Source organism: Mastigoproctus giganteus, chromosome 13, assembly GCF_048544385.1.
Source record: "Mastigoproctus giganteus isolate SK-2022 chromosome 13, ASM4854438v1, whole genome shotgun sequence".
Classification (NCBI taxonomy): Eukaryota; Metazoa; Arthropoda; class Arachnida; order Uropygi; family Thelyphonidae; genus Mastigoproctus; species Mastigoproctus giganteus.
The window spans coordinates 97,445,010-97,473,009 of record NC_143587.1 but is presented as its reverse complement, the minus strand read 5'-3'; the positions used below and the strand labels follow the sequence as shown (position 1 = coordinate 97,473,009).

The 28,000-nt window shown below is 36.3% G+C and overlaps 1 protein-coding gene across 5 annotated transcripts; it reads left to right on the top strand.

The window, feature by feature from the left end:
* The first annotated feature begins 2 nt into the window (after nucleotides 1-2).
* On the top strand, nucleotides 3-27,989 carry LOC150076283 (major facilitator superfamily domain-containing protein 6-like). Of its 5 annotated transcripts, none has more exons than XM_090387015.1 (7): nucleotides 3-168; nucleotides 5,535-5,570; nucleotides 8,888-8,980; nucleotides 12,832-12,943; nucleotides 14,495-15,952; nucleotides 25,543-25,707; nucleotides 26,279-27,989. In XM_090387015.1, the coding sequence occupies exons 3-7, from the start codon at nucleotides 8,963-8,965 to the stop codon at nucleotides 26,419-26,421; spliced, it is 1,896 nt and encodes a 631-aa protein (XP_090243141.1). In that variant the 5' UTR covers nucleotides 3-168; nucleotides 5,535-5,570; nucleotides 8,888-8,962; the 3' UTR covers nucleotides 26,422-27,989. The 5 variants fall into 5 exon arrangements, with proteins under 5 accessions (XP_090243141.1, XP_090243138.1, XP_090243139.1 ...); XM_090387012.1 differs by having other exon boundaries at nucleotides 8,884-8,980; XM_090387013.1 differs by having other exon boundaries at nucleotides 3-204; nucleotides 8,884-8,980.
* The last annotated feature ends 11 nt before the right edge of the window (nucleotides 27,990-28,000 follow it).

Genomic DNA, 28,000 nt, shown 5'->3' with positions numbered 1-28,000 from the left:
TTGATGGAAAACAACAACAACACACACACATAGGGTGGTGCAGCAACCACACCGAAGGCCCCTCACCTGGAACAGCTGTGTCATCTCTCAAAGGTTGCATATACCAATCTGTTCGCTGGAAGTGCGCATCTCTCGCATTTTCGCCTCTCCGAATCAGAGGTCATGTCGGTAAGAGCCCTTTCATTCCCTCAATTGACAAATTGGGTTCGTTTAAATCTCTTTTCTTTTCTCTTTTTGTGCATGTTACGATTTTTATTCGAGTTGGTGTGCGCGTTTTTATAAAATACATGTCTGTCTAATAACGTCTAGAAAAAAAACCGTTTATTCTTAAAAATATGTTTATTTAAAGGAACAAAAAGAAAAGGCTTTAGCGAGAGTAAGATTAGACCCTTTAATATCAGTTTATTATTCATTCATATTTATGGAATGTTCACTCGAATTTTACTGTAATTTGCAGAGTTGGTCGATTCCTGGGATTCCTTTGGCGTGGGTGCCCGAGGTTAGCTCTCAATTTAGAAGCCAGTGTCTGCCAATTATTGATAGTAGTTATGTTTCTATATTTCACGCAATATATGTAGTACTGTTTAAATCAAAAATGGTGTTTTCAGGTCTCTAACAATAATTCATTTATTGTTCTAATAACTGAAATGTTTAATCACATGTCTGGAGTAACGTTAAAATTAAAATAACAATTGTAATTGATATACTAAATACTTAATCAAAGGGGACAATAGTTATAGCTAATGATTGTAGAATTAGCTTAGTCTGAAATAAGAAACTTTAGATCAAAAAGTATTTAAAGGACCGTGTGTATGTTTACAAATTCTATAAAGATAAATTACGTTAAAACATTGTTTGAAACCTCTCGAGAACAAGATTCTTTTGAATTTTGTTCTCGTAAGGTTTTAAAGCATTTATTTTCTGATTTTCTGTTTTCTCGGAGGACGAGGGGCAATTATGGATTACTCTAATTTTTTTAATTATTACTTCAATTTTTTTCAAAATATATCTTATTTAAATTCAGCAGCTTTATTAAGAAATCTCGCGCTATGCAAATCATTATGGAAACCAGCCTTTGTATAATGGTTTTCGGTGCAGTCAGAGCAGCAAAATAATTGAGGTTTTATCGTGAAATTGATACGCTGATTTCTGGTGTATAGTTTGAATTGGTGACTGGTCTATTTTTAAACGTATTCACATATCTCAATAACGTTATAATTATCGTAATTGAGAGATGTGAACACGTTTCAAAAGCTGAGTGAGCTGAGTCAGCAAATTCTGCCTGAAAGGACAGTAAGTCATTTTAATGTTTGAATTGGTGACGGATCTATTTTTGAAACGTGTTCACATTTCTCAACAACATTTAGTGAGCTGAGTCCGCAAATTCTGTCCTGAAAGGACAGTAAATCATTTTAATGTTTTTTTTTATTAATAGGACGAAGCGTCTTCCATTCCCCATGCATAGAAATATCACTTTAAAGATTAATATTTTGGAGCAATCTACGTTTTACATCAAACCACTTTTTGGGATCTCAGATTCCCGTATGTTAAAAAAAATTAGAGGTACCTCCTCAATTCTAATAATAAAAGCGCCTTTCAGTGACTATCAAAGGGTCATTTATGAAAAATGGAACACAGGATATGGTTTTTTACATACGCGAATGATTTCCTTAGTTGTGTGAGAAACTGTAAATTATCGCAAGAAAGTGTACATTACAATATTATAAATTAACTTACATGAGAACAAATGATTTTCGAAGGAAAAATGCCCTAAGGTTTCGGGTTAACGTTAAAGTTTAAAAGATTCTGTTTTCTTGACATATATGAAGAATGGTTATGGTACGAAAACTCTTAAAACTTTCAAGATTTTTTCTTTTTTCTATTTTTGTATACGAATAATATTTTTCGACACGAAGCAGACAGGAAATGGGGCTTAAAAATTGAAATGGTGTGGCTCTTTGCTGATTTAGGGTTTCCAAAAGAAACTAGAGGGAAAGGAAGAAAATTTTTTAAAGGGATAACTCTGCAATGTCAATGAGATAATATGGCTCCTTGAGTAGCGAAAGGATAGAGAGAGCGAACTGAATAAAATGGTCGCCTAATGAAGAATAAATGAAACCTTCAAAAAGAATAGAAGGGAAATTCGACCTCCGATGCTCCAGCTAGGGAAACTATCCCTTGTAGCTTCCCAAGAGGAAGCTAGAGAAAGGTTAGTCCTGGGGTGACTCGTAGCTTCCCACGAGGAAGCTACGAATCACCCCAGAAGGAAGAACGTAATGTTCCGATAATGACTCAGACCAGAAGAGTCTGAGTTGAGTGGATGTAGCCCGGACACTACGCAAGCATTAATCAAACACAGTCATAACCAGCAAAGGTGAAAAAAATGAAATGGAAAACGTACGTCTCTAGTGAGAATAAAATATTTCTCGTTTCAAACTTAAAATAACAAACGTGTTAAATGTCTTAAAATAACAAATATTAAAATGAATTAATTTCCAGAAAAAGGAACTAATGTACTAAGGAACTATATTGCAACTGTGACGTCTCAGTCTTTATTAAACTTCCTCTCTCTTTCCACTTGTTAAGTCGTCACAAACTCTCAGACCCTCCCTCCTTATTTTGCCCTAAACGTAATAACGTATATGCGGACGGAATCTTAATAGATATTATTAAGGTGAAAGCGAATTTAGTCACTCTTCCGATCCATACTCTGGGCTCTTTTATCTTCCACCTACGCGTGATAAAAAAGAGCTGTTTCTTAATTATAAAACAGATTCTTAGAAGATGACATTTGGCTTAACTTTATCGGGTAACTCCGGTTTGGCAACGTACAACAACAGACCGTAAAACGTGTAGTCAGCTACACCTGTCAGGAATGAGTTTCCACGTTAATCTTAGCAACACAACTCAGTACTGAATTATTTCTTATTTTTGTTTATATTAAACTTCGCTGTATGTGAGCGACTCTTTATCAGATGAAAATGTAAGAAATATGTTACTTAAACTGTTGAAATAGTTAAAAATATAGCGTCACTTTTATTTTTTAATTAATTTTTAGTCCATCATGTTATTAAATTTGTTGTAATTCTATCTAATCATAATCTTTATTTTTTTACGAATAACTGATTCAGTAAATCTGATTGTTTACTATTTCGATTCGATAGGTGTAAAAACTGCGTTTAATTGGAGATTTCTCCAATTAAAGCCATTTATTGAATCATGAACCTATTAACAGTTTTATTTGAACGAATTCTGATTTAGTTACAAATGGATGTAACAATTATATGAACAAGGCAACAGACCTCGTGCCGAATATCAAGTATCTAAATCCTCCTGGTGGGATAATTTAACATATAAATGTAGAAATATTAATAACATGGATTTTATTAGTTGTAATATTGTATTAAATAATATTCTAATAGCAGAATTTAAAGCAATATTATTAGATTACAATGGTTGTCTTTTAACGACTGGATCTTTTAGATTTGATTAATGTTTTGATTAATAATGATATAATTGCATTACCAGAAAATATTACACTGCATCTCGATTAAACTTTGTTGTATGTTAAAAATATACAATATAATATCTTATATGAATAACAAAAAATACAAGGATAATATTTCTTTGAACCATAATGAGTTTCGCCGCATGTATTTTTTTGTTTTGTGTATTATGTATTAGGGTTATTTTTAAATTATTATGAGCAATATTGCCACTGTTATAAAATTACTCCTAGCAGCATATTATTACTACGGTCGCTGTCCATCCACACCGCTTATAAAAGGCTTAGATTTCATTTTGGTGAGAACGAAGGGCACTGTTATGGGCTTTTTTCCACGCTATATCAAAGTTTGTTGGTTTCCAGTAGGGACCGTATGGTTTTTCCCTCCCGGAAACTGAGCTTTTTAATTCCATTTTAATCCCATAATGGAAGAGTTAGGTTGGTTAGAAAAGTTTCAACACTGTCACGTGTTCTTCGTAAGGCGACAACCAGGAAGGGCTGTTGGATCATTCTTCATGAGCCTGTAGACTCAGATAAGATTTCAAGATAGGATTTTGCCAAGAGGGAAAGCATCCAAACTTTTAGGTTATTCTGACTTGAGGTCCTTTCAGCCATGTTCATTTACAAGAAAAAAAAATTAAGACAATGTTTAGAAACTGTTCAGATAGATCACTCGCTGGACTTTGGTGTCCAGGGTTAAAATCCTTCTATACATGATAACATCTTTGCTATATTCTGGTCATCATTATTCTATAATTGAAAGATATGTTAATCATTCCTTAAGATCTGATGTATCTTTAGTGAACAGCGTATCTCACAAGTTACCAATGGAACGATTTCTTTAAAAAATTGCAAAAGTGAAAATCAGAATCCAGTCTTGTTCCAAAATGCATGTCTTCTGTTGATCCCTCTTTGACAACATTGATTTTATTTCACAAGTGGATTCAATCCTTTGTTTATGTATTTCTCAGATTCGAAGAAATTTTAACCAGAAGCAGAGAGAACAATTCTTCAATCGGCACTCAGAGCCACTTAGTGTTCGTGCTTCATGCGGTGTGATAATTGGTTCCTTCTCCAAAATCATTCTCATCATGAAAACTTTAGATGTTTAAAGAATAACTAGTAATACATTTATCATGCAACTATTATGTTAAACAATTTCCTTAACAGTTAGCTTTAAAATATCTTTGTTTTTCGTTTTTCACAGGTTTTAAAGTGCACACACGTGTGAGGAATGGATTATCAACAATGTGCTATCTTGGATGGTCTTGAACTCTTTCTCAACATCCTAGACTGGTTTAATATTAATGTTATAAGGCTTCTCAGTTATAAGGGGTCAGTAAAATACATCACATTCCAACCAGCGACTAATTCGATGTAGTTCCCCCAATACAGTTCTATTTCAGACAAGGAACGCAAAAGAGTTATTGACTTATGGGGTGAAGCAAGCGATTTGTTACTCAGGACTGACGGTTCGAATAATTATTAGCTGATTTTCAGAAGTGGCATGTGTCTAGCCAATGACCAACACCAGTAATTTAAATTATCTTTTCCAACTTCTGCATGTAGTAGATTCGTTCTTTGAAGTACGCAGGAATTCAGTGAGTGACATGCATATAAAAAAGAGTTCTGGATGCACAACAGCTCTTTGAGTTTTTTCATTCAATTGTAAAAACTCAAGAACATCTTTATAATATTCCAAAACCTTGAAACTGTGGAACAGCTTCAAATGACTTCATAATTTCCATATTTTTAAAATTTTTAAGTGATTTATGCTGTTAATATGCTCAGATTTTTCTTATATACATCAAAATCTGTTTGGGTTAATTAATGTATATTAATTTACGTAATTTTCGTGTTTCGATATACCGGATATGTCTCACTTTTTTCGAATGAGAATACCCCATATTCGCCTTGTAACTATATTTGATTTTTCTGTTGATGAACTAAGCATGTGTTATATGATAGTTCTTGGCGTTATGATTCTGCCTTTCCTATATGTAACATCTATTTTCGTACTGCTGTCTAGGACAAGCTGATTCTGTCGTCTTGAAAATAATACTTGGTAAGTATTTTTTTTATTTTTATTTAAATACTTAATGAGGAAATTAAATGTTAACTTCCGATATTTAAATAAATCTTTCTAGTTTTAATATACACTACTGAAAACAATCAGGAATATCTAAAAAAAACAGTCTTCTTCGTTGGAAAACTTGATGCCGTTATTCATCAAGGCTAATTTTCAGTTTGAAAAATTAGCTCTACAATTGCAAAGAGAAAGACTGCCTACTTCGGCCATATTATGTGGCCCACAATATTACCTGCAGAGACTAATCCTGCAAGGAAAGATTAAAGGCCAAAGGGCAAAAGGAAGACAAAGAAAAGAGTGGCTTTGATAACATTAAAGAATGGACAAGGGTCTTACGATACAAGAACTATTTCACAAAGCAAGAGACAGAGTTGACCGGAAAATGTTGTTCTCCAACGTTCAAATTGAATCAAATATGAAAATAATTTGATAATAAATAAAATAAAGTGGAGGAAAAGTGTGGAATCAATGTAACTCATATAGATGTAGTGTAGATGGAGCTCTAGTTGCTCAGTCGAATTAAAATTAGAAGAGAAAGGCAGTCAGTCAATGGACTCGATACCACCTTCACTCAACCGCATTGTCAATTAGCCATACCAAAGAAGTAGGATATTATCATTCATAAAAAGGAAGTTTGTTGCCCGACGGACTGTTCGTTGCAGAATATCATCTCTCCTTCTATTGTAATCTCTCAGTGATCAGTTCCTGACGAAAACGTTTCTTATGGTCGCATGTAAGAACTTCCAAGACCATCAGTCTACCTCTCCCCTCCATCAAACTGTTGTTGTTTCTATAAAAGAGAAGGGTTCTAGAAGGTTCCATCTTTGAGTGAGATGAGGATTCTCCAAAAATCAAGTTGAAAGCTGAACGTGAGAAACACTTGGTTCCAGCGACCACCAATCCAACCACCATTTTCTTGAGCACTTTCTGTGGGGTTCTACGCTGACGTATAGGGCCAATGAAATATAAACTATTAATCGATGACCATAGAATTTTCTCTGGCAAGGGGGTTTCGTATGAGCTAGATCTCTTCTGGCGACGGAAAATTCATACTCCAGTTGCATGGTTCAGCCATCAGTTCTGATGATCCCACGTAGTGGTCATCTGTCGGTAAGATTGACGATGGGTAGTATACCGGCCATTCGAGCTGTTTTTGCATGTATTAATATACGAAATAAATTACAGAGTGAATGCTTTATGGCATTATGAGTAGTTGGGTAGCAAGTGTTTAAACTCTACCCAGCCTCCAGTCCATTAATGGCTTCCCTAAACTGGATTCATATAATTAGGAAGCTATCTTTCGATAATAAAGTTCAAAGATTAATCACCTACCAGTAAATGTAGATATCCCATAATTGTTTTGAGCAGTGCATTTATAATTTTGCCATAGTTTATTTAACTGAAGTATTAATACTTTATAAGTGTTAGTAAAAAGTAAAAAAATCTTAATTTCGTGATAATCAAAATATGAACTTTTTCAAAAAGCCTACTATCATAAATAGTAACACAATTCTACAATATGATTTCTAACAGCAGGTGCGTGATAATTTCCCATTTTATTTTACATTAGCAAAAATTAAATACTAGCAAAACCAGATATTGATCAAGACCTTAGATTCCCAAAGAACGTATATATGAACTTTTTTAATTCAAAAATCAAAAGTCTTGGTTTTATGATCACTCAATGCGAATCAGCGACGATATTACATTTAAAATGATATAATAAATAATGTTAAACGCATCCACTTCACTCCCACCATCCCTAACCTATTATAATATTCTCCATATTTATATAAATTCATATAATTGCATAGTCATGGGTAATTATTTAAACTATTTTAAATGATCCACTCTTTTAAGTAAATGATTCATATTTTAAATAAATATGATAATGACATTTTAATAGTCGATAAAAACCACAATTATAGAAAGATTCAACACTACAAGAACTTTAGGACACGTCATCGTCATCGTATCCTAAATATATAATTGGCTTAATATGCTTCATATTTTATTTATGAAGTTATACATGAATGCCCTCAGTCAGACTTCATGTGTCTGAATTGAAGAACTCAAAAATGATTCTTTTATCAGAACGTACATTCACAACTGGGCTTGCACACTTTATAAATCTTGCAGAACAGGCAGTACACAAGTACAGCAGTGTATTGCGGCGGGGCACTCATTTGGGAGGAATTTGGGCTGTAGAAAATCGGAGATTGTCTCATCAGTGTTCAATATGGATCAATATGACGTTACCATTGACAAAAATGTTTCTTCTGAAGGAAAAATCATAATTGATGGCAGGCACGTGTTTCCGTACTCTATTTAAGGTGACGTTTAGGTATATGTAGATATCATGGGCATTGGATACTCCAGGAGTTTCCTCTCTTTCCCAAGCAGGACAACAAATTCTTGTCCATAATACTTGCGCAACGTATGTCTATGTCATAGCCTGATAATTCTATAGATTATTGGCATAATAGGACCAAAATACAGAGAATAAGAGAAAATTACTCTCCATAATAAGCATCTGGAAGAAAAAAATGGTGATGCCCATCTCCTTTTGTAATGTGAACTGAAAATTCAATATCAGTAATTTATTCTCATGATCCAAAGGGATAGCCAAGACCACGTCATCGACAGATTGTCCAAAGCCGAATTAGATCAGCCGGATTATTCAAAAGGTCTCCAATTCGTTTCTCGGTAAAAAACCGAGAAACGAATTGGAAATTTTTCCCTATCTGTAATCGTACATCCTCATTCTTATTCACAAATCTTAGCACGATAAACTCTGATGAAGACTGATTGATAACAGCAGAAACAACTGTACTTATTATAATTTAGCACTTTAATAAGTTTACTTATAATATATAAATCTCAACGCAGAGAGCCGTGGTCAGTTATTATCATAACATATTTCTTCTATTTGCATCATACCAATCATACATCAAAAAGATGCTGCCTGGCCTTTTCTTCCGATGCAATACTACTAAACAAGACACGTTCCATCTTTGTAAAAAAGGCATTGAGAATTTTTCTTTTAATTAATATACACTTCCCTTTATCCATTCTGCAGTTTGTTTTATTCTGTAAAGTTCCTTAACAAAGTACTTTTCTCTCTTCTAATACACTTACCACCAGTTAATCTTATTGTGGATAATTCTTCAATTTTATATCGAACAACAATATCTACTCAGATCCCGCATTGTTCATCAGACTCCTAACTTAAAACGGCAGGAGGTGTCCCGCAGATTATTATTATAAGATTATTTTCTATCTTCATCAGGTAGATCAGCAAGTGATGGTTGTACTCGCAAATTGACCCAGACAACTGACCATTAACCTACCCTTTCGTTTGCGGAAACATGGAGAAGGAGATAGAGGTGAGTAGCTTAATTTATTATTTGAATCGTTCAGAGATAAATAATTACGAAAAAAAATATTTAGCCTTTCATAATTATTTATTAATTCATAATTAAGTTATTTTACACTGTAATTTATCAAACACGGCGTAAAAACACATTATAGAATTATTTTGATAAAACTTTTAGGAACCGGGTTCAATATATGAAATTTTGTTGGTTTTTTCCGTTATTTTCATTAAAATTGCATCTCCAGAGGTGCATGCTGATTTACGATTGTGAAATCAGTATCGAAGAGAGAAAAGAATGAACAAACAAGTTCAGATTAGTATTTATTTTCATCATACAATCCTATTCAATGCGAGTGTATATATCATCATCAGTAATTCAATCTTGTGACTGGTCAGTTCCTCTGATGAGCTGTTACAATCTTTGTCTCTCCTGAGCCGTTTGTTTTAGTTCCTCAAAGTTTTGAAAGTCCTGTTTAATCCTCATCCGGCAACTTCCCTATGAAAGTTTTTTGATCTACCCCTAGGGCGTTTTCTCTCCACAGTCCCCTCCATTGCATCCAGAAGCAAACAACCATGTCGAATCACGTGGTCTCAGTCTAATCAACTATCTTAGTCTAGTTGATCTTATTCTACCTAATTTTCCCTTTTTTCTTGGACACGTCTTAATACTTCCACATTCGAAACTTTTTCAGCCATTTAATTTTTTCCATCCTGCACCAGTACCACATCTCGAAGGTCTCAAATCTCTTTTTGTCTCTCTTTGTTAGAATCCATGTCTCTGCTGCGTATAGTGCCACTGACCAGATATATGTCTTTATTATCTTCTTCCTAATTTCTTGTGACAATCTGTCCTGTAGAATCAAGGACAGTTTATTCTTAAAAGATTGTTTTGCCATTGGAATTCTAAATTTAATCTCAGTTAGACATGAAACGTCCTTTGCAAATAACTGCCCCAGATACCTAAAGTGTTCTACCCGTTCTATTCTTACTCCATCGATCACAAGTTGGAAGGGAATTAACCTTTTACCAATCATCATTGCCTTGATTTTCAGCGCTTTCTTATTTAGTATTTTGATCATTTTTGCAGCGTAGCAGGGCAACCTGCTAGTATGGCCTGATCGCCTGCAAACTTAACAGCCTGTACATACTTTTCGCCTATTTTAATCCCCCACTTCTTACCCCAAATGCCTCCTTTATTATCACTTCAGCAAAAGCATTGAACAAACCAGGTGAAAGTATCTCACTCCCTTTTTAACTTTAGCTTTTCCCTGTTAATTCTCCCCCCCCCCCACCGCATTTTGTCTTCTATATAAGTCATAGATCAGTCCAATAATCTTCTTGCATCCGATTTTCTCAAGCAATGGAAACAGTTCTCTACAGATTACTCTATCAAACGCCTTCTCATAATCCACAAAACACACACAGAGGTTTCTTTCCATGTATACAGAGTGTCTCAAAAATACACGGCATAACTTCAGGAATGAGTTCCTCATATGTAGACAATAAAAATATTTTATATCAACGTAGTTCCGGAAATGCTTAGTTCCCGAGTTATTAACTGGAATGTCTTATCTCCCGCAGGTGATTTCCTCCATCACAAGGAACTGACAGAATCTGGTGGTTTTCCATTCCGACCATGTAGTCAAATCAGGAGTAAGCGGATATGCACTTTATGTACGGTTTGGCGGACGGCAATATTCTGGAGGCTCGTCGTTTGTACCACGAAAGGTTCCCAGAACGAAGATGTTCAGACAGGAAAACGATTGAAAGGTATCCATCGCAGCCTTTATGAACATGGGACCTTTTACACCTCGTTCTGCCGACAGAGGACGACCAAGATCTACGACTCCTGAAGTAGAGGGTTGGACCAACTGCCTGGCCTCCACGCTCACTGATTTAAACCCACCAGATTTCTTCTTGTGAGGCCATTTAAAGTCATTGGTGTATTCGACTCCGGTAGCTGATGTGGAAACTCTCCGCAATCGAATTGTGACAGGTTGCGAGACAATACGAAACATGCCAGGAATTTGGCATCGTCTTCGCGAGTCCATGAGACGTCGATGTGAGGCCTGTATTCAGGCAGAAGGTGGACATTTTGAACAATTACTATAAGGTGATGTGAACAATTAAGTGTCATAGACAGACCTTCAAAACTCGGGAACCAAGGATTTCAGGAACTATGTTGATATAAAATATTTTTATTGTCTACATATGAGGAACTCATTCCTGAAGTTATGCCGTGTATTTTTGAGACACCCTGTATATCATAAGTGTTTCAAATGTTTACTCATAATTATCAGTTTAATTATGCATTTCTAGGCAGTTCTCAGACCAGGCCCATCAAAAAGAGCATTTGTCTGAAACCTGTGGATTAGTATTTAGACGAATTACCACGCTAAGAAGCCTTCATATTTAATTGCTAATTCCTACCAAACATGGAACATTAAATTAAATTTAATGAAACTACTTTGCACAAATCATATTTATTTAAAGAGCTAGTACCACGTGAATTTTCTTGAACAGATTCCATCTATGATAGCTTCATTAAGCCAAGGCTCCAAATGGCCACAGTTAAATAAAAATACAACTCTCGTGGTTCTTACTGAAGTTTTACGGATGGTGTTGTCTTGTGGTAGCGTAGAGTCAAAGATTCGAATCCTGCAGCCACGAAAATGCACAGATGAACATTAACTGAGCGCTGCTCTGTTGCTGCCGTAACAAAAATTAAGTTTCGGTTGTTTCTTCCCAGTGGGTGGTTCCTCAGAGTAAAAAAAAAAAAAAAAACAGAAACTTTTTTGAACGCGTTTGCTATTTTCTGTTTTTTTTTTTTTTTTTTTTTTGTCCCATATGGCTTCAGGCATTAAATTTGTACCCCAGAATCTCTCTGAGCACGAGGCATTTGGGCAAATAGCCAGCAATAGGTAATTCGTCACTTATTTCACAATCTACGTAGTTCTTATCTTGGATCACTCAAGCATGACTCTGGAAACTATTACTGCTTCTATTCGAATCCAAATATTTTAACTATTCTACTAAAATTTCTGATTATTCTCGAAGGCAGTTACAAATCTAGTCTTGCGACCTGGAAGGTACAAGAGGGAGGGGTCAACCACCTCGGATTTGGCATCGGTACTGTACTTACAAAGAACGTCTTTGAGCAATGTGTCATAGACCATCCACCTGTCCTCGCTCTCTAATTTTAACAAATAAAACCTTCACATTTAACTGGATCGCAATTTGAGCTTGGAATGTTACGGTTGTACCTTTATGGATTCACTGTAATCGGACGCCCAAATCTGACTAATTATTATTTTAGCCTCGTTTCTATATAATGCACCATTTAAGTGTTTGGTATACAGAAAAATCATCCAGTAGAAACGCGACTAATCATTAAAAATAATCCCAATCTAAAGAACGGTCTCATCTCCTGATATTTAAAATAGAATAATTTTTCTGTTTATACAAAAGGTTAGAGGAATTCGCAAGGACAGTACCATATTTAGCAGAGATAGTTAATTCCGCGCTGAGAGTTAATTTTCTTCAGGCACTTAGATAACCACTTGCACACGGACAGCTAAGCTGGTATGTTAGGAGTCGGTGTATTTCTGCAAGAGTTGTGTTTTTCCACGAGAGCGATCTGCAAGAATAAGAGGGGTTTCTATTAGTAAATTACTTCCGCAGACCAAGAACTGCGAAGGTGGTTTTGGTCTGGAATAATGATTTAAGATTATATCTCTTATGTTTTTTTAATCGCTGGAATAAACCTCTTTATTATACATAGTTTTTTGATCGTAGCCTTTAGCATTTGACTTGAGTTATCATCTGAAAAAAATGTGATCATTTCTGATTTTATATTTTCAGGTTTCACCGAACGCTAAGTCAGATCCTACTCCAAAACGATGTTTGCCACAATGGCTGAGAGTCAACAAACACCTTCTGCCACTCAAGGTTTTCGTGTTCTGTTGGTTTGCAGGTAAATTTAGTTCTGATATTTTGTTTTCCCCATTTAAGTGTCACAATATCACAAACTAGCTAACATAATTCAAAAGCCTACGAGCAATTAATTTTAAATGACATAGATGCACAAAGAACCCCTCCAATCAAATTTGATAGAGCATTAAGAAGACTTTTAAAGCCGATTCTTCTTGAAACTGCGGTTCCAGAATTAATGCTTATTTTTCGTAGAATTTTAAGCTTATTTCATTCGAATTTTCTACAGCCTAAAAATTGTCCATGAAAAATGAGCATTGTGTTCTTTTTCACCCAACTGATCCTATTCGCATTATTTCAACGCATTTTAAAGCAAGGGAAGCTCCCATTAACCGATAACATTTGCAATATCTTGAAACCTCCCGTCGAATTAATAATCACGAATACCCCCTTGGAGCTTGCCTCTATCACTCAGATGCAATGGAATATCTCGAACAGTCAAGAAAACAATTTCCTCTCAACACAAGATCATTTATTCTTTAATGTATTTAAAGAAATGTGGGACATACACCAATGTGTTTCGTGCCTCTGAGTTGAGCAGTACCGAGAGAACTGAAGTAAAGTGAAATATTTTAAGAATATGAGCATGGACAACCAATTGTTATAAATTGGTTGAAAATCCTCCATCAGTCCAGTCAGTGTTTCTCAACTTATTCTTATTCAGCTGTTAAAATTTCTTGCTTAAACTTTTGAACTGTGTACAGTTTACTTCTGAAATAGTATCCTTAAGAAAACTCGTCATAAGGGGATCAGACTTGGAAAGAACGGTAATGAACGATATGATTGATACCCCACCATTCTGCTGAAGAAAGAGAAAAAATCTTAGAAATTTACTCCTCTACTCGGAGGAATGCAAACCAACTGAAGAATACACTCAATTACTGACACAATATACTGACAACTCCATAGCTTTAGTTCTTCGGCGCTTAAGACCTATCTAACGTTCTATCAGTGGTTATGGTCACTGACCTACCACATCGTGGAGAAAAGGTTCGAATCTTGTCTCAGCGGGAGAAAATTTATTGGCTTTTACAGAAAATGGCCATGATATTCGGTCTCGGAATCCATGGAGTGGACTTCGCTACCGTAAACTCTGGTGTTTTTCATCTAGGTAAAACAAACAAACCAGTCACAGAATACACGTAATTTACAGATACTGTCACCTCATAGCCTCAATCGCCTCTGCTCTGATTCTAAATAACACAAACAGAGAAAATATTCATTGAAATATAAACTTCACAAGTTTTCTTTTTAGAAAATCAGACAGCTTGTAAGTGATGTAAACCATCCAAAGAAAAAGAAAAACTGGGGGGGGGGGGATAGAGAAATTGTATCTCATTGACAGACGAAATCATGTCCTTAGGAAAAAAATTAATGTTCGTAGAAAGAATATTCAAAAAGGTTGCGTGGTTAAAACCTAATTATGCGTAATATAACTAAATACATATTAAAAGCAAAATAAGAGAGTTATAAACTATTTATGTATTTCTATGACTCATTCTAAATAAATGAAAATAATCTCTTTGTCTTCTAGGTTTCCTCACTCTCATACCTTTTGTGGTCATTCACCTGAAACAACTAGGACTGACTGTGGCTGAAACATCCGCCATATTCACTTTCCTTCCCATTCCACTTGTGTTAGGTCCTCCACTGGCAGGAATTTTGGCCGACAGAATAGGAAACTACAAACCAGCGCTCCTTTTTGTCCTGGCCATGGCAATTGCCTTCGCTACAGGAATCTTATTCATCCCTCCCATTCCAACAGATGCATGCAAGTCTCCGGTTTCTAAGTTGATCTGTGAACCGTCCACAAATATACAAATGATGCTGGAACAGGAGAGTTGCAACCATCCTCTTAACCGTACGTTCAACCTTCAGATTTCTGATTGTAGTATTCAATGCATCAGGGAGAAAAACACAGATAAGCAAAGTGAGACAGTTTTGTGTTTGGGTGATGACCCAGACCAAATGGTGTGCCGAACTGTTGGCCTGAATGTCACTGTCCAAAGTACTATTCGCGTGAATAATTACACTGTCCCCACTTCTTCTTCTTGCAGATATCCTACAGAGATTCTGGTCTGGAATAACTCTACCGTATCCAGCAGCTCCTGTTCCTTGCCTGTCCTTGGTAAAAACTGCAGCGTCCACTGTCCCGTCTTGGAAACTTCCTCTCTTGATAACAGCCAAAGTGACCACGTCGAACTCAATTGTGCCCTTTACTGGAAGGGCAAGGTTACGACAATAGCCTTATCCTTCGTTTTTGTTATTGGCTACATTCTTTTCGTCAACATCTGTTTCCGGTTCATGGACGTAACTACGGTAGTGCTGATGAAGAAATACAACAGTAATTATGGTCGGGAAAGAACTCCTTCGGCTCTGGCCACGCTGATTTTACCACCACTTTCTGGATATATAATTGACGTCCTCAGCGAAGGCACGGGTCGTACGAACTATGCACCTGCATTCTATATGCACCATGGATGGGTAGTACTTGGAGCCATCATGGTCATCATTCTAGAAATGGACGCGAGCATTCCTTCAAAAAATATGTCTACTCAAGCGGTGCACCTGTTGAAAAATCCAGATGTCGTATTATTCTTACTGGGATTGTTTTTCCTTGGTACAATATGGGGTTTCACCGAGAACTTTTTGAACTGGTTCCTAGAAGATTTGCATAGCACCAAACTGCTAATGGGCTTGACGAACACGGTCAGCGGTGTTACAAGTTTCTTCGTGTTGTTGTGGTCTGAGTGGATGATGAATAAAATAGGAAAAGTGAACATTATCATCATCTCGTTTTTCTTAAATCTTATCCGTTGTGTCGGTTATTCGTACCTGGAAAACCCCTGGTGGGTGTTGGCATATGAGGCCGTTAAACCATTTTCCCTCCATCTTATGTGGAACAGTGCAGTAAACTACGCAGTCAGTCTGGCTCCAGAATCGCTGTTGGCCACCGTCCAGGGAACTATTGGGGCTGCTCATTTTGGAATGGGTAAGTAACTAGATCTAGATGCATGCGCGGACAAAGCATGCTATTTCTTTCATTAAATTAATGTATTTTGGTTGTATATACCGTTATTGCATTAGTAAATCCCTTCAGAACAAAACTTAGGTTATAACGCACTGTGTGGGGAGGATGGCGATTGTACCAACTGTGCTACCATGAGCGCCTTCAGATAGCCTTAGATATATATTAAACTATGGGCGTACAGTATACAAATTCGCAAGTGTTTGAAAGAGACTATACGTGTCTGCTATTCATAGAATTTAAATAAAAATGAAAGATGATGTTGTTGCACTACCTGAGAATTTTTTAATGATGTTTATTGAAGTATTACCGAGTCAATATGCACTTAATACAGGTTGGATACTTTTCATTGTCCTGCCGGAAGATGGGAGTTCAGCATAACCGTGAAACGTAACCAACTTGTAACCTACATTAAGACATATGAGAACTTCAATAAATATCTAAAACAAATTCTCAAGTGGTGTAACTGTGTATTTTATTTTTATTTAACTTCTAAAATAAATTTCCATTAATTTTGCTGAAGTGTGACTTAAGTACTAAGTTTGTTAAGAGTCAGATTCCAACTAAGATGCACTCGTGCGTAGGACTGTTGCTAGAATCGCTTTACTCCTCACACCGGGTGAAAAAGGCCCGAGTTCGAACCTTGTCGATTACAGGAGAAATTATTATGGGTATTTTTCACAACGTGGTGACTGAGTTAATCGGTCCTAGGCAAGAGTAGCATGGTTTTGCCTCCCGGAAACTGTGGTTTTTCGTCCAGCAAACAGAAAATCGACCACAGAACACATAATTTACAGCCAATATACACGGAGCAACGTGGCCTTAGTCGCCAATGCTCCTAAAACCCAATAACAACAACCAACTAAGGTATTATCCAGATTATCTCATAAACAGACACAATTGCTTTTAACAGCATTAACGACGGCACCCTCGGCCAATCAACACTGTTATAATATTAAGCAATTTGAAAAATTCTTTCAAAAATATTCAGTCTCATCCCATTTGATGAAATCATCCGCGTCAAAAAAGGGTTTATTTACCCTTTTTTCAGGCCATTGAATAATCTCAATTGCTGTCCATTCCTCATTGCATTTTCAGTTTATACTTTGACTTATTATATTCAAAACATCTAAAGGTGAATGCCGCACAAGTTCCAATTGTTTTAGACGAATCACGCTTGAAGCAGTGATATTATATATTATTTATTACTTTTTATTTTGCCAAGGAGTGGTATTTCTTTGTAATAATGTTTTTTAAGCCTCTGGCCTCGCAATACAGGGCAGGTTCAACTTTACGTTGTGCGATGTAACATTCCTTTTCATTAATAAATTTATTTTATTTTATTTTATTTATTTATTAACTCAGTCAAAGTAATTTCACTTAGAGCTGAATAGCAACACATTCTTTCAAGCCAGAAAAAAATATTTCACCAATTTATAAATTATAATTGCAGTACAGTACTAAACAGTAACAGTATTTTTGAATATTAGAAAGCTATGATATTCTACTTTCGATGTTTTAATATATATATATTTCTGTAAATTGGCAACAGATGGCAGCACGTGCTAAACAGTATTGTATATTTAAATAATCGCCTTAATTACTATTAATCATTTTACTGAATAATATAAATACGTCACTAATGTTGCTGTGAGATGTTCGTGGGTTTTTTTAAGTGCATCGTTAATTATAAGCTAAAGTGCCAGCGACTCTGGCATGCCACCATGGCAAAGCAACAAACAGCACACGTGATACTCTCTTTTCTGCCAAACTTCTCCATGGCTACTCATTTATGACGTAACTTGGTGCAATAAACAAAGAGATAAACAGGAAGTCTGGATATCTGTTGTTAAAGTAACGCAAGCAGAAGTAGGTAAAGCGCTCTGCAATTTTAACCTTCGAGACTAAAAATTGCAGCGTTGCAGAACAGACATTCCTTTATCTACGTCAGAAACAGAAAACTTGTAATCACGCTTTCTGTTTATAAAAAGGTTTTTTCTCTCTCTTTGTAGTAACCAAACGCTTTTCGAAAACTCCATATTTCATTTGTATATATGATAAGTGGCTTCCGATTTATACCTTCTAAACTGTCAGTGTGTCCCTGCCCATGTTCAACTATAATGGCGATTAGCAGAATAATGTAATCATACTGAGAAGTCAAAAACATCAAAGAAAACTAAAATTCGAGTTTATTAAATGCTTGAGCAACATGACTGTTGATGATGTCCCAAGGACTACAAAACATATTTCATATTAAGGTTACCGAGAGAACAAACTCATCCAGCAATTTTATTGTTCGTAAATTACTTGCATATTTTAATCGGTTTGCCTAAGACACATCAAGAGAGCTGCGTGTAGGTTGCCATTGGCGATTCAGGTGGCCTGATGGCCACTTAATCCTACCCGGTAGGTCATTCCAGGAAGATGCATTTAGTGAGGTGTCTGTGGCCCAGTCCGATTTTAACAAGTCCATTTAGGTCAGGAAAGGTGAGGTTTAGGGATGGCAGTTACAATGTTCCTATTTATCAAGTGTTTGAAGTCAAGTCCGTTTGTCCAATTAGGTTAGGAAAGGTGAGGTTTCGGATCAGATGTTTGGAGTGTTCCTATTCTGCGTTGGCGTTAAGATATTTCGCCCGGTGAAGAGTGCTTGCGCAACTTAATAAACTCGTAGTACTAGTTTTCTTATGTGATGTATAAGTGTTCATTTCCTGGAGGGATGTCTTGTATATGTGTAAAAAGGATGCTGCCAAGGTCCACATAACGTTGACAGGTATATACCACATGGTTACAGTCTTCTATTTCACCACAGTAGGGGTTATCTATGATTCCCATGGATGTTAGCTTGTGGTTTATTGATCCGTGTCCGGTAATGAGGAAGGTGGGATAAAGATCGGGAGAGAACTAAATTTCTTAGTGATGGGTCCCTTGTTTGTAGCAGGGTTATGCGGCTACAGGTATTATTATTAGTAGTAGTAGTTGTACTAGTGGTACAGGAGAAGCAGTCCAGGATGGTGTCCTCTGTGGTAACACAGTTGGTAGAAAAAGGCCTGGTTTCGAATCTCGTCAATGATGCGAAGAATTTTTATGGGATTTTTTCAGAAGGCTGAGGTAGTCATTCTCAAACGAGGGTTGCGTGGTTTTTCCTACCGAAATTCGAGTGTTTCGTCCAACAATCAGACAAATTGACCATAGAATACACGCAATTTATAGACACAATATAGTGATGCCTCATAGCCTTAGTTGCTTTGGTGCTTAACGCGTTGGCGCATACACACAGAGATAGAAGGACAGAATACCACGAAGGTATTCCTCCTAACTTATTTAAATTTTTCGTGTAAGACTTTTGCAAACATCCAGCGGGTATCTTTCCTTTTTCTTTTTTTCTTTTAATTCTCAAAAAGTAGCCAAGGTGTAACCAAAGCAAAAAATTAAACCCATGAATTGATAATCGAAGGATATCCAATACTTTTTTGTTTTTTTATTTCCAAAAATAATATTCAGTGTTCAGATCTCGTCAGAGTTAGAAGAATTCTCGCCCCGAGTTATTCGGAATTTTTCAGCCTGCAGAATGTGAAAATTCACATTCTGCAGATATAATACACTAACCAAAGCAATAACGCGAAGCGCTAAAAAAAAATCCCAATCCAATACTTTTTTAATAAATAATCATAAAACCCCGTTCGTTTATTAGGAAATAAAGAATGGACGATGTATTTTATTAGATAAAAGTAAACGTTCTGTTCAGTAACTAACACATTTCTTCAGTTTTACGGATAAAAAATTTATTAATATCAACTTTCGTCCATAGATGTCGCTACTTTCAATACATGGCTGTGTCGTCTCCATTAGCAACAGCGATAATTGGCTATCTCAAATATCAGCGAAAACTGGGATGTAAATTATCCCAATGACACTTTTTAGAACTTCTAACTCTGAAAACTGCGCAGACCACAAACAGATGAAGTGAAAGTGAGCTTTTACGTGTATTTGTTTTGAGATTGAGATTAGAATATTCATTCTCGGATAATAAACGTTTGTTTATTTCAGTGACCTTGACATTGTTCGCCAGCGCTTTATTATTAGCCAGCACTCCAGCTGTTTAAAGAAAACATGGACTCGTACTAGAAGCCAAGAAATTTAAACCACTGCGCCATAACTTACATTTTTTTCTTCTACTTTTTTGTTAATCCGTGGTGTAAAGATCAACTTTGAGTTTGGGGATCGTCGTCGTCTACTTCATGAGGCTCCAAGCCAAAATATTGGGAAAGGCTTCAAAAAGTTGCATAATAGTCTTAGTGTGCTTATTGTATTTATGTTCTTAAAATAGTGGGCATCGTCTTCTTGCTTCGCTCCATTTCAAGATGTCTGCTATTTTATCTTCGATCTATAGGAGGATGGGGGGATGTGAGGAGATGCCTCTTTCCTTGTGCATTACATAACACGGATGTAGTTATTCTTCAGTACAGCGAATTTTATATTCTTCGTGTTTTTGTTTAGTGAAATACCTCGAGTTTTCAAAAGGAAAAAAATAATCGAGGTTCATGAACACAAGCTGATCTGCTTAATGCCATGCGAGCAATAACTAAAGACAAAGGAAAGTTAAGGAAGTAGGAAGAAACTTCGGTATTCTAAAAAGAAGCCGTCGGAAGTCAGTTTTGTGCAACCGTTTACTTTTCGCTTTGATGCAAATGTGCAACAACTACTTCTCCTTTAAGATATGCCTAAATTAGACAATGGGGGCCATAGAAATCGTCTCCCAGCAGTAATTCCTGATTTGCAGCACTACACTGTATGAGTCACTGCCACGACTAATGCTGGTTGTACATATTCACACTTCATTATCCATATTTCTACTTATCGCAAATCCACTGGTCAACGATATATACAGGAGAAACTGGATATTGAATGAGATATATTTAGATAGGAGGCAGAAGGCAGTTTCGTTGTGACAGCAGTGGTGTTTAAGAAACAAAACAGCATTTATTTAGTATGGCGGTTGATATGTTTATTCTCGAGCATATACGAACATGTACTGAATCATAACTTGGAACAATCGGCTTGGAAGATAATCAACAATGAAGACAAGAAGAGGAGGCAGGATCTGAATATGGGGGATAATAAAAAGAAGCCTGAAGCCTAATTCAGCCAATTTGGCATGTGTCTGATGTGTGTGTGTACGTGTGCCGAAGCACCGTCCTGCAAAAACAGCACTCCTAGGATAAGCTTGCCCCCATGTTCGGCCTTCAATTTCTCCTTCAGTTTGTCCAAAAGTGAGAAATTATACTCAGCAATTATCCCTTATCCCTTTTCCAGATAATGAATGAACTAAATACTATCCTTGTCCAAAAAGACAGAGACCATGTCCTTCCCAGCAGACTTCTGGGTGTGGAACTTCTTTGGACGGAGGGAGCCACTGTGCCTCCACTCATTCGGCTGTTCTTTGGTCTCTGGATCATAATGAAACAGCGATAAAGCCTGGGCTATCCGTTTAGCAAAAATTCGTTATCAGACATCAGCATGTATCATGGTATGAATGTCAATATTTTCAGGAACTGTCGCAGAAACTGGTCTTCCTGTCCTCTCTGCATCCTCAGTGTCAACAAAATCCATTTTAAATTTTGCAACTGGATTTTGATGGTTGAATAGCATGGACATTGTTCTCCTAAAGGCTCCAACCTATCTGTTGAATTCCCTTTGGTGTTTTTCCCTGTATAAAAAGGTACTGTATTTCATAATCGCTCTTCCTTAACTTGGCAGTGACGACTTTCTTCAACCTGTAAAATTTAAAAATGGATATTAAACTTTTTTGAGCCAAATGGGCCGTTTAATATAAAAAGATATGTTCATTCATAATTTGACACCTTTCTGTCAAAAAAAAAAATCGGAATTGGGTCTGGCAGAGAATATTTATATGCACACCCCCAAATATATATATTTTTTATCAAGTAGAGTTATCAATTTATTGATTTACTTTTTTTATCATCACGAAAATAGAACATCTATAAGTTGATGTAGATTAAACTTGTCTTATGTGACAGATATTTATCATTTTAATATAGATATACATTTTCACTTATATGCAGATTGTGTTCATATGAAACGGTTTTCGAAATAAGAGACGTATTTCGAATTAACGCGAATATACGCACATCTCACCAGCCACCAGCACTTTCAGTTTTTTTAGAACTGCACAAGCTGTCTGAAGCATTTTTTGAGGAATTTTTAGAATTGTTACAATTCAAATAGGTGGGGGGGTGTCTACAAATCAATCAGTATCTGTTGCAATACTTTTTGTACATTATTTTGTAAAAAAGAAAAGCGTATGAAAAGTTTCAGTAATTTCTGATTATGCTGCTGGTTCCAAGTTGTCACCTTAACACGATCCTATCCTCACTTGTTCAGGCATAGCTCGAGTATCGAGATCTTTAAGTGCACATCGATTCTAATTTGATACTGCTTTTATTATTTTTTTATGAAAACTCTAAACACGAGAAGCATTAGAATCTATAATACTTCGAACCGCGCATGGGTTGCAGGTTGAGAAGATGAAATCAGATATTTGTTGGCATTGGACTTGAACTTCTGTAGACCGTAATTATTAGGAAATACATAAGAAAGTAGGTTGTTCCAGAAAACGGCAGTTGAATGAATAAACGAGGAAGATAAAGTTGGTTCTGTGAGTTTGAAGTTGGACAGTAAAAGGACGTTGGCTGGTTGGGCACATGTTCAGACTGCTTTGAAAAAGAGAGGGCAGAATTTATAGAAGTACAGTGCCCATCTGCAGAGAAGGCATTCAGCAGAAACAGAACGTCTATGAGAGAGAGAGAGAGAGAGAGAGAGAGAGAGAGAGAGAGAGAGAGAGAGAGAGAGAGAGAGAGAGAGAGACTCTGTTAGAGATAAGTCATTAATTAGCCTTTAGCCTAACTGCCCTCTTTTGAATGGAATCTAGAAACCCGAGAAAGGTGTTTTGGGAGCACCGCCCCCCAGATGTGAGAACAATATTCCATAGTAGGCTGGATTTGAGATTGGTACAGAGTGAACAGGAGAGTTACCTGTTTGGAAGAAAAGTAACGACTAGAGCCAAAGAGAAAACCGAATTTTTTAGATGCAGAGGAAGCAATATTTATGATGTGCTTATGCCAAGAGAGATTAGAAGTCAGGGTAATCCTCAAAAGAGATATATCAACTTGCCTAGAAATCTGAATGTCATGGAAGTTAAGCATAGCAGCAGAAAAATCGTTTTTGCGAGGTATAAGAAAGGTCTGAGTTGAAGAAGGATTGAAATCAACTAAGTTGTCTTTGCCCCACTGGAAAGTTACCTGGAGATCGGCATTTAAGTAATTGGTAGTGGATATTCGAGAAGTAGAAGCTGTTTGTGCAGGGCAACGTAATAGGATTTCCGGTCAGTGGGAGATGGTTATTAATATACATGAGGGAAAGAATGCCAGAAAGAACTGAACCTTGGGGAACACCAGCATTAGTGGAGAAGTTAGAAGGACAGAAAGCCTATGGGCATCACCCGCAGTGAGTGGTCAGAAAGAAAACTGGATAACCAATTACAAAAAACAGTTGGAAAACCATAAGATGGAAGCTTGTTTAGAAGACCTTTATGCCAAACACGATCGAAAGCCTTTGAAATGTCCAGTGCAACTGCTTGAGTTTTACCAAACTTTTCCTTTGAATTTTTCTATAGATGGGTAACATAAGCCAGAATATCACCAGTGGATCGAAACTGACGGAATCCATACTGGTGATCGTTGATCAGATAGAAGGTTTCTGGATAGTTTAAGAGCTGGTGGTTAATTGATATCTCCATTACTTTAAAAAGTGTAGAAGTAAATGCAATGGGATCATAACTGGATGGGAGGGATTTGTTATCTGGCGGATATGAGCAAATTTCCAAGCAGAAAGGAAAACACCTTTGCAATAAAAAAAAATGAAAAAAAGGCGACACATAACTGCAGAAAGTTCAGAAGTACAGATTTTAAGAACAAGTGGAGAAATACCATCAGGACCTGGAGCTTTTTTAGGATCAAGATTCTTCAAATTCCTTCTAGCATTCCTTCGACGGAAGACCACAGGAGACGTTGAATGGAGTGTACTGGTAATGGTAGGAGGTGGTTTACCAAGATCATCAATACACGAGTTGAAAGAAAAGTAGGTTATTAACAGGTCAGCTTTATCTTTGGCTGAAGTGGCAATAGAACCATCTGGTTTTTACAGAAATAGGAACAGAGATTGGCAAAAGTTGCGGCAAAGGACTTTGGACAAGAACTTTGGACTTCTTGTCCAAATGGGTCATTACCCATTTGGACAAGAAGCAAGTTTTCTACTCAGCCTATTCGAAATCTAGTATGCGAGCTTTGGTGTATGCAGATAATGAACTTGGAGATTTGGGTGCAAGCCAATTACGATGAGTAACATTCTTCTCTTGAACAGCTTTAGAACATTTATTGGAAAACCAAGGTTTAGATAAAGGACAAGATTTTGAGGTGGAGTGAGGAATAAAGGATTTCATCCCTACAAGAGTAATTTCACTGACACAATCTGAGCAAACGTTGACAACAGTAATCTGACCCTGAAAAAGAAGAAAAGAAATCTCGCTGATCATCCAATTTTGCATTCTTGTAATGCCAAAAAACATGAGGTTGAGAACGGTCTCGTGTATATTCTGTCGATTTTCTGTTTGCTGGATGAAAATCTCGAGTTTTCGGGGGGAAAAACTATGCTATCCTCGCCTGAGACCGACCGAATAATTCAGCCATTTTGTAAAAAAGACTCATAAAAATTGCGCCCGTCATTGATGGAATTCAAACTCAGGTCTTTTCCACCCAGTGTGGGAGGACGGCGGTCATACCAGCTGTGCTACCCCACGAGGGCAACCAGCAGATGTTTGTCTGTCGCTATATCTGTAACACCATGTTTACAGAAATTCATTCCCACATCGACTGTTTCAGATTTGAAGGACGTAATATGCCAGGAGGCAGCGAACTGTCCATCAGAAATTTTGAAGACAGTTGTGGAGAACATACCGCACCATTTTTATTGCTTATTAAAAAATAATGGTGAACACCTGGAGATTTGATCGCCAATAAAGATTGGTGAAAATTTTACCTTTGCGTTATTTTTCTAAAGCAATCGCTTTGCGCGCCGTTTGGAGGTAAAAATTTGAACTAATTTTTTGTTGTTTAAAGATATCCCACATAATTATCATGATTACAGCGTTAAAAACTGTTTTTCGATTGAGGGAATTGTTGGAATTATTGTTTATAAGTTATTAATTTTAATAAGCGAAAAAAGGATTTTATAATCATCCTGTAGTATTGAATTTTTAACATAATGAATTTATGGACATAATGGATGTCTGGAATTACCCCAATAATCAAAGAAAGATGCCCTGAAAACTCGTATTTCGCTTAATGGTGTCAAGGAACAAATTCGTAGGGATTCTACCATTTAACGATATACGTTGCTGTTTCTTGTTTTATAGAATGAAAATTATGAACTCTTGAAATACGTATTTTGATTTTGAACTTTCGTTCATTCTGTTACAGGACGCGGTTCTGGCAGCCTTATAGGAGGAAACCTGATGAGTACCTACGGAGCCCGGACTGCATTCAGGTCTCTCGGAATAGCCTCAGGAATAGCTGGATTCCTGTATACTGTTATGTATTATTACGTCTTACCGGGCTGCTGTAGCACTTTGCTAGAGAAAAGAGGTAACAAAGAAATATTATTTAAAATTTTGCCACTTTGTTATATTATGAGTATTATTGATCATATTCATTGGAAAGATTTAATAGAAATTTCATATCAGATGTAACTCCTGTACGACTAGTTCCCGTATCACCATTTGTTCCAATCTGTGAACAGATAGTGGTCTGGAGCATCTTAAAAGTGGGTTAAAGACGCTCCAGACCACTTATTTTAGAAAGAAGTTTTATTCTTATGATAAAGAATTAGTTGGTTTGCATTTCTAGATTCCCCAAATTTAACATTTAGACCATTCAGGTTTACAAGCTGCAAATCTACAAACAATGTTAAAAACAGTTGTTGTAAGGTTTTTGGAGAAAATGTCTTAGTTGATATTTTCAGCAACCAAGGTCACAAGACCATAATAAAAGGACACTAAAGAAATACTTGACTAAGCTGCTGAGACATGCTTTCTTGTTGTACACTACATTTTACCAGTAGTTTATTTTGAACATATTGTGTAAAATCTGTAAGATTTCTTTTTCTGTGTTCTCTCAACATATACTTCCGTTTGCTAAAAATTTACTTTTCTTCTAGATAAAAAGAATAAAGAAGAAGAAGAGAAAAACCAAGGCCCAGACTGTGATATTAACTTAGTAGAAAACATTCAGAAGAAATCGCAAATCTCTAAAGACTTTACGTTGCCTCGGGATGAGGACATTGAGGGGAACATCAAATAGTACATCGCTGTGTTGATCATAGTTTGTGACCACAGGTTTATTCGCTGGCACCGCCTCTATTTACTCTAGTTCAACCTTACCATTCATACAATGGAGGAATCATTAAATAATCAACGCCCTCTGCATCATCTGTAGGCAAATTAGCAAAATCAATTGAAGTTTCTCATAGTTCTGCATTGTCATCGATGTTAAATACTGCCTTTAAGACTAGTTGGATATAACCTTTAGCGCAATGGTCCTTATGGTATTATTTTTCGTTTATCTCTCACTAAATACCAATTAACATCGAAAATACAATCCGGTTCTGTAATTAATTTACCAAAATGAATCTTAACAAAAAAACCATTAATCTGTTTGTTAAAATTGACAAAGTTACCATATTTATTCATAACAATTAAAAATGAAGTGGAAAAGGATTTCAAAGAAAACAACCAGCAACATTTAGGAAGAAAAATTTATAGCTGAATCCTCATGTACCAAATAAAAAGGTGGTAGAAAATGCAGCAATATACAAATAATTTGTTTTCGTTGCAAAGGTAGAGGTACTGGTAATTCGCATTTTCATTGAAATATATTGCCATTTCACTTCTTTAAAAAAACAAGGACTGGAATAAATTCGCGAGTACATAAAGCACATGGATAACATGGTTATATAAGTACCTCAATTTCAAAGTACGCGTTAATAAAGTTTTCCAAAGAAAACCTGTTACAAAAAGTTACTCGTATATCAATAACAAGTACAAAATCAATCCTAAGTGCATCATAATGTCAATCAGCAGGAGTCTCTAAATGACTCTATCTCTTTTAAAGCGATATTATTCCTACAATCTTCAAGGAGCACTTTCCATCAAACAAAGCCCCTCCCCTAGCTATCCGAAAGTTCCTATCCGATCCCTGCTGAGGCTTCAAATAATTTTTATTATTTCTTATACAAACTTGGCAACACATCATACAATGATTGATTCACAAATCCATAAGTGAAAAATAGGTCAAATATGACCGCTGGGTATGAGTAAAGGGTAATGACCACTGACACTTAGGACGACGTATTTGACATTTTATTCTAGCCGCTGCTGTGACCTACCTGACGAGTCATTCTGGTAATAAATATGGGTCTCTTTCCGAGTTCAAGGTTACTCACATCCAGTTTTGTTTAATGCCGTTAAAGTCATTTTGGAATTCAAATTAGGGGATTTCCCCATCTTGGAACTTGCCCATTCCATGCGGATTCTCTCATAAATAACCCTAAAATACAAGCGTCGGATATAGTCATTGAACTTAAGTTTTCGGCAACGTATAACTCATATGCGTGGTATAACACAACCCAAAGAGATAAAAAAGAAACCGTCAGTGTGGGTCATTTTACATATTTTTCAGAAGTTTGGATTCTGTTAATGTGGGATCATTAAATGTAATTGTCATTAAAGAACAAAAATCCTCTCTGAACTCTAAGAAATTCGACCACACAAAACAACTGTGTTTATTGTTAATGGAAATCAATGCAATATATGTTTTTATTTACCGTTCATCGTACTAATATGTGTTGTATAATACACGATATACGCATATGTGATATATT

What these genes read in the sequence shown, in the direction of transcription:
- LOC150076283 (XM_090387015.1), top strand. An exon ending in CGTGTTCTGTTGGTTTGCAG is followed by an intron (nt 12,944 to 14,494) that starts GTAAATTTAGTT and finishes TTTGTCTTCTAG; the next exon opens with GTTTCCTCACTCTCATACCT. An exon ending in GGCTGCTCATTTTGGAATGG is followed by an intron (nt 15,953 to 25,542) that starts GTAAGTAACTAG and finishes ATTCTGTTACAG; the next exon opens with GACGCGGTTCTGGCAGCCTT.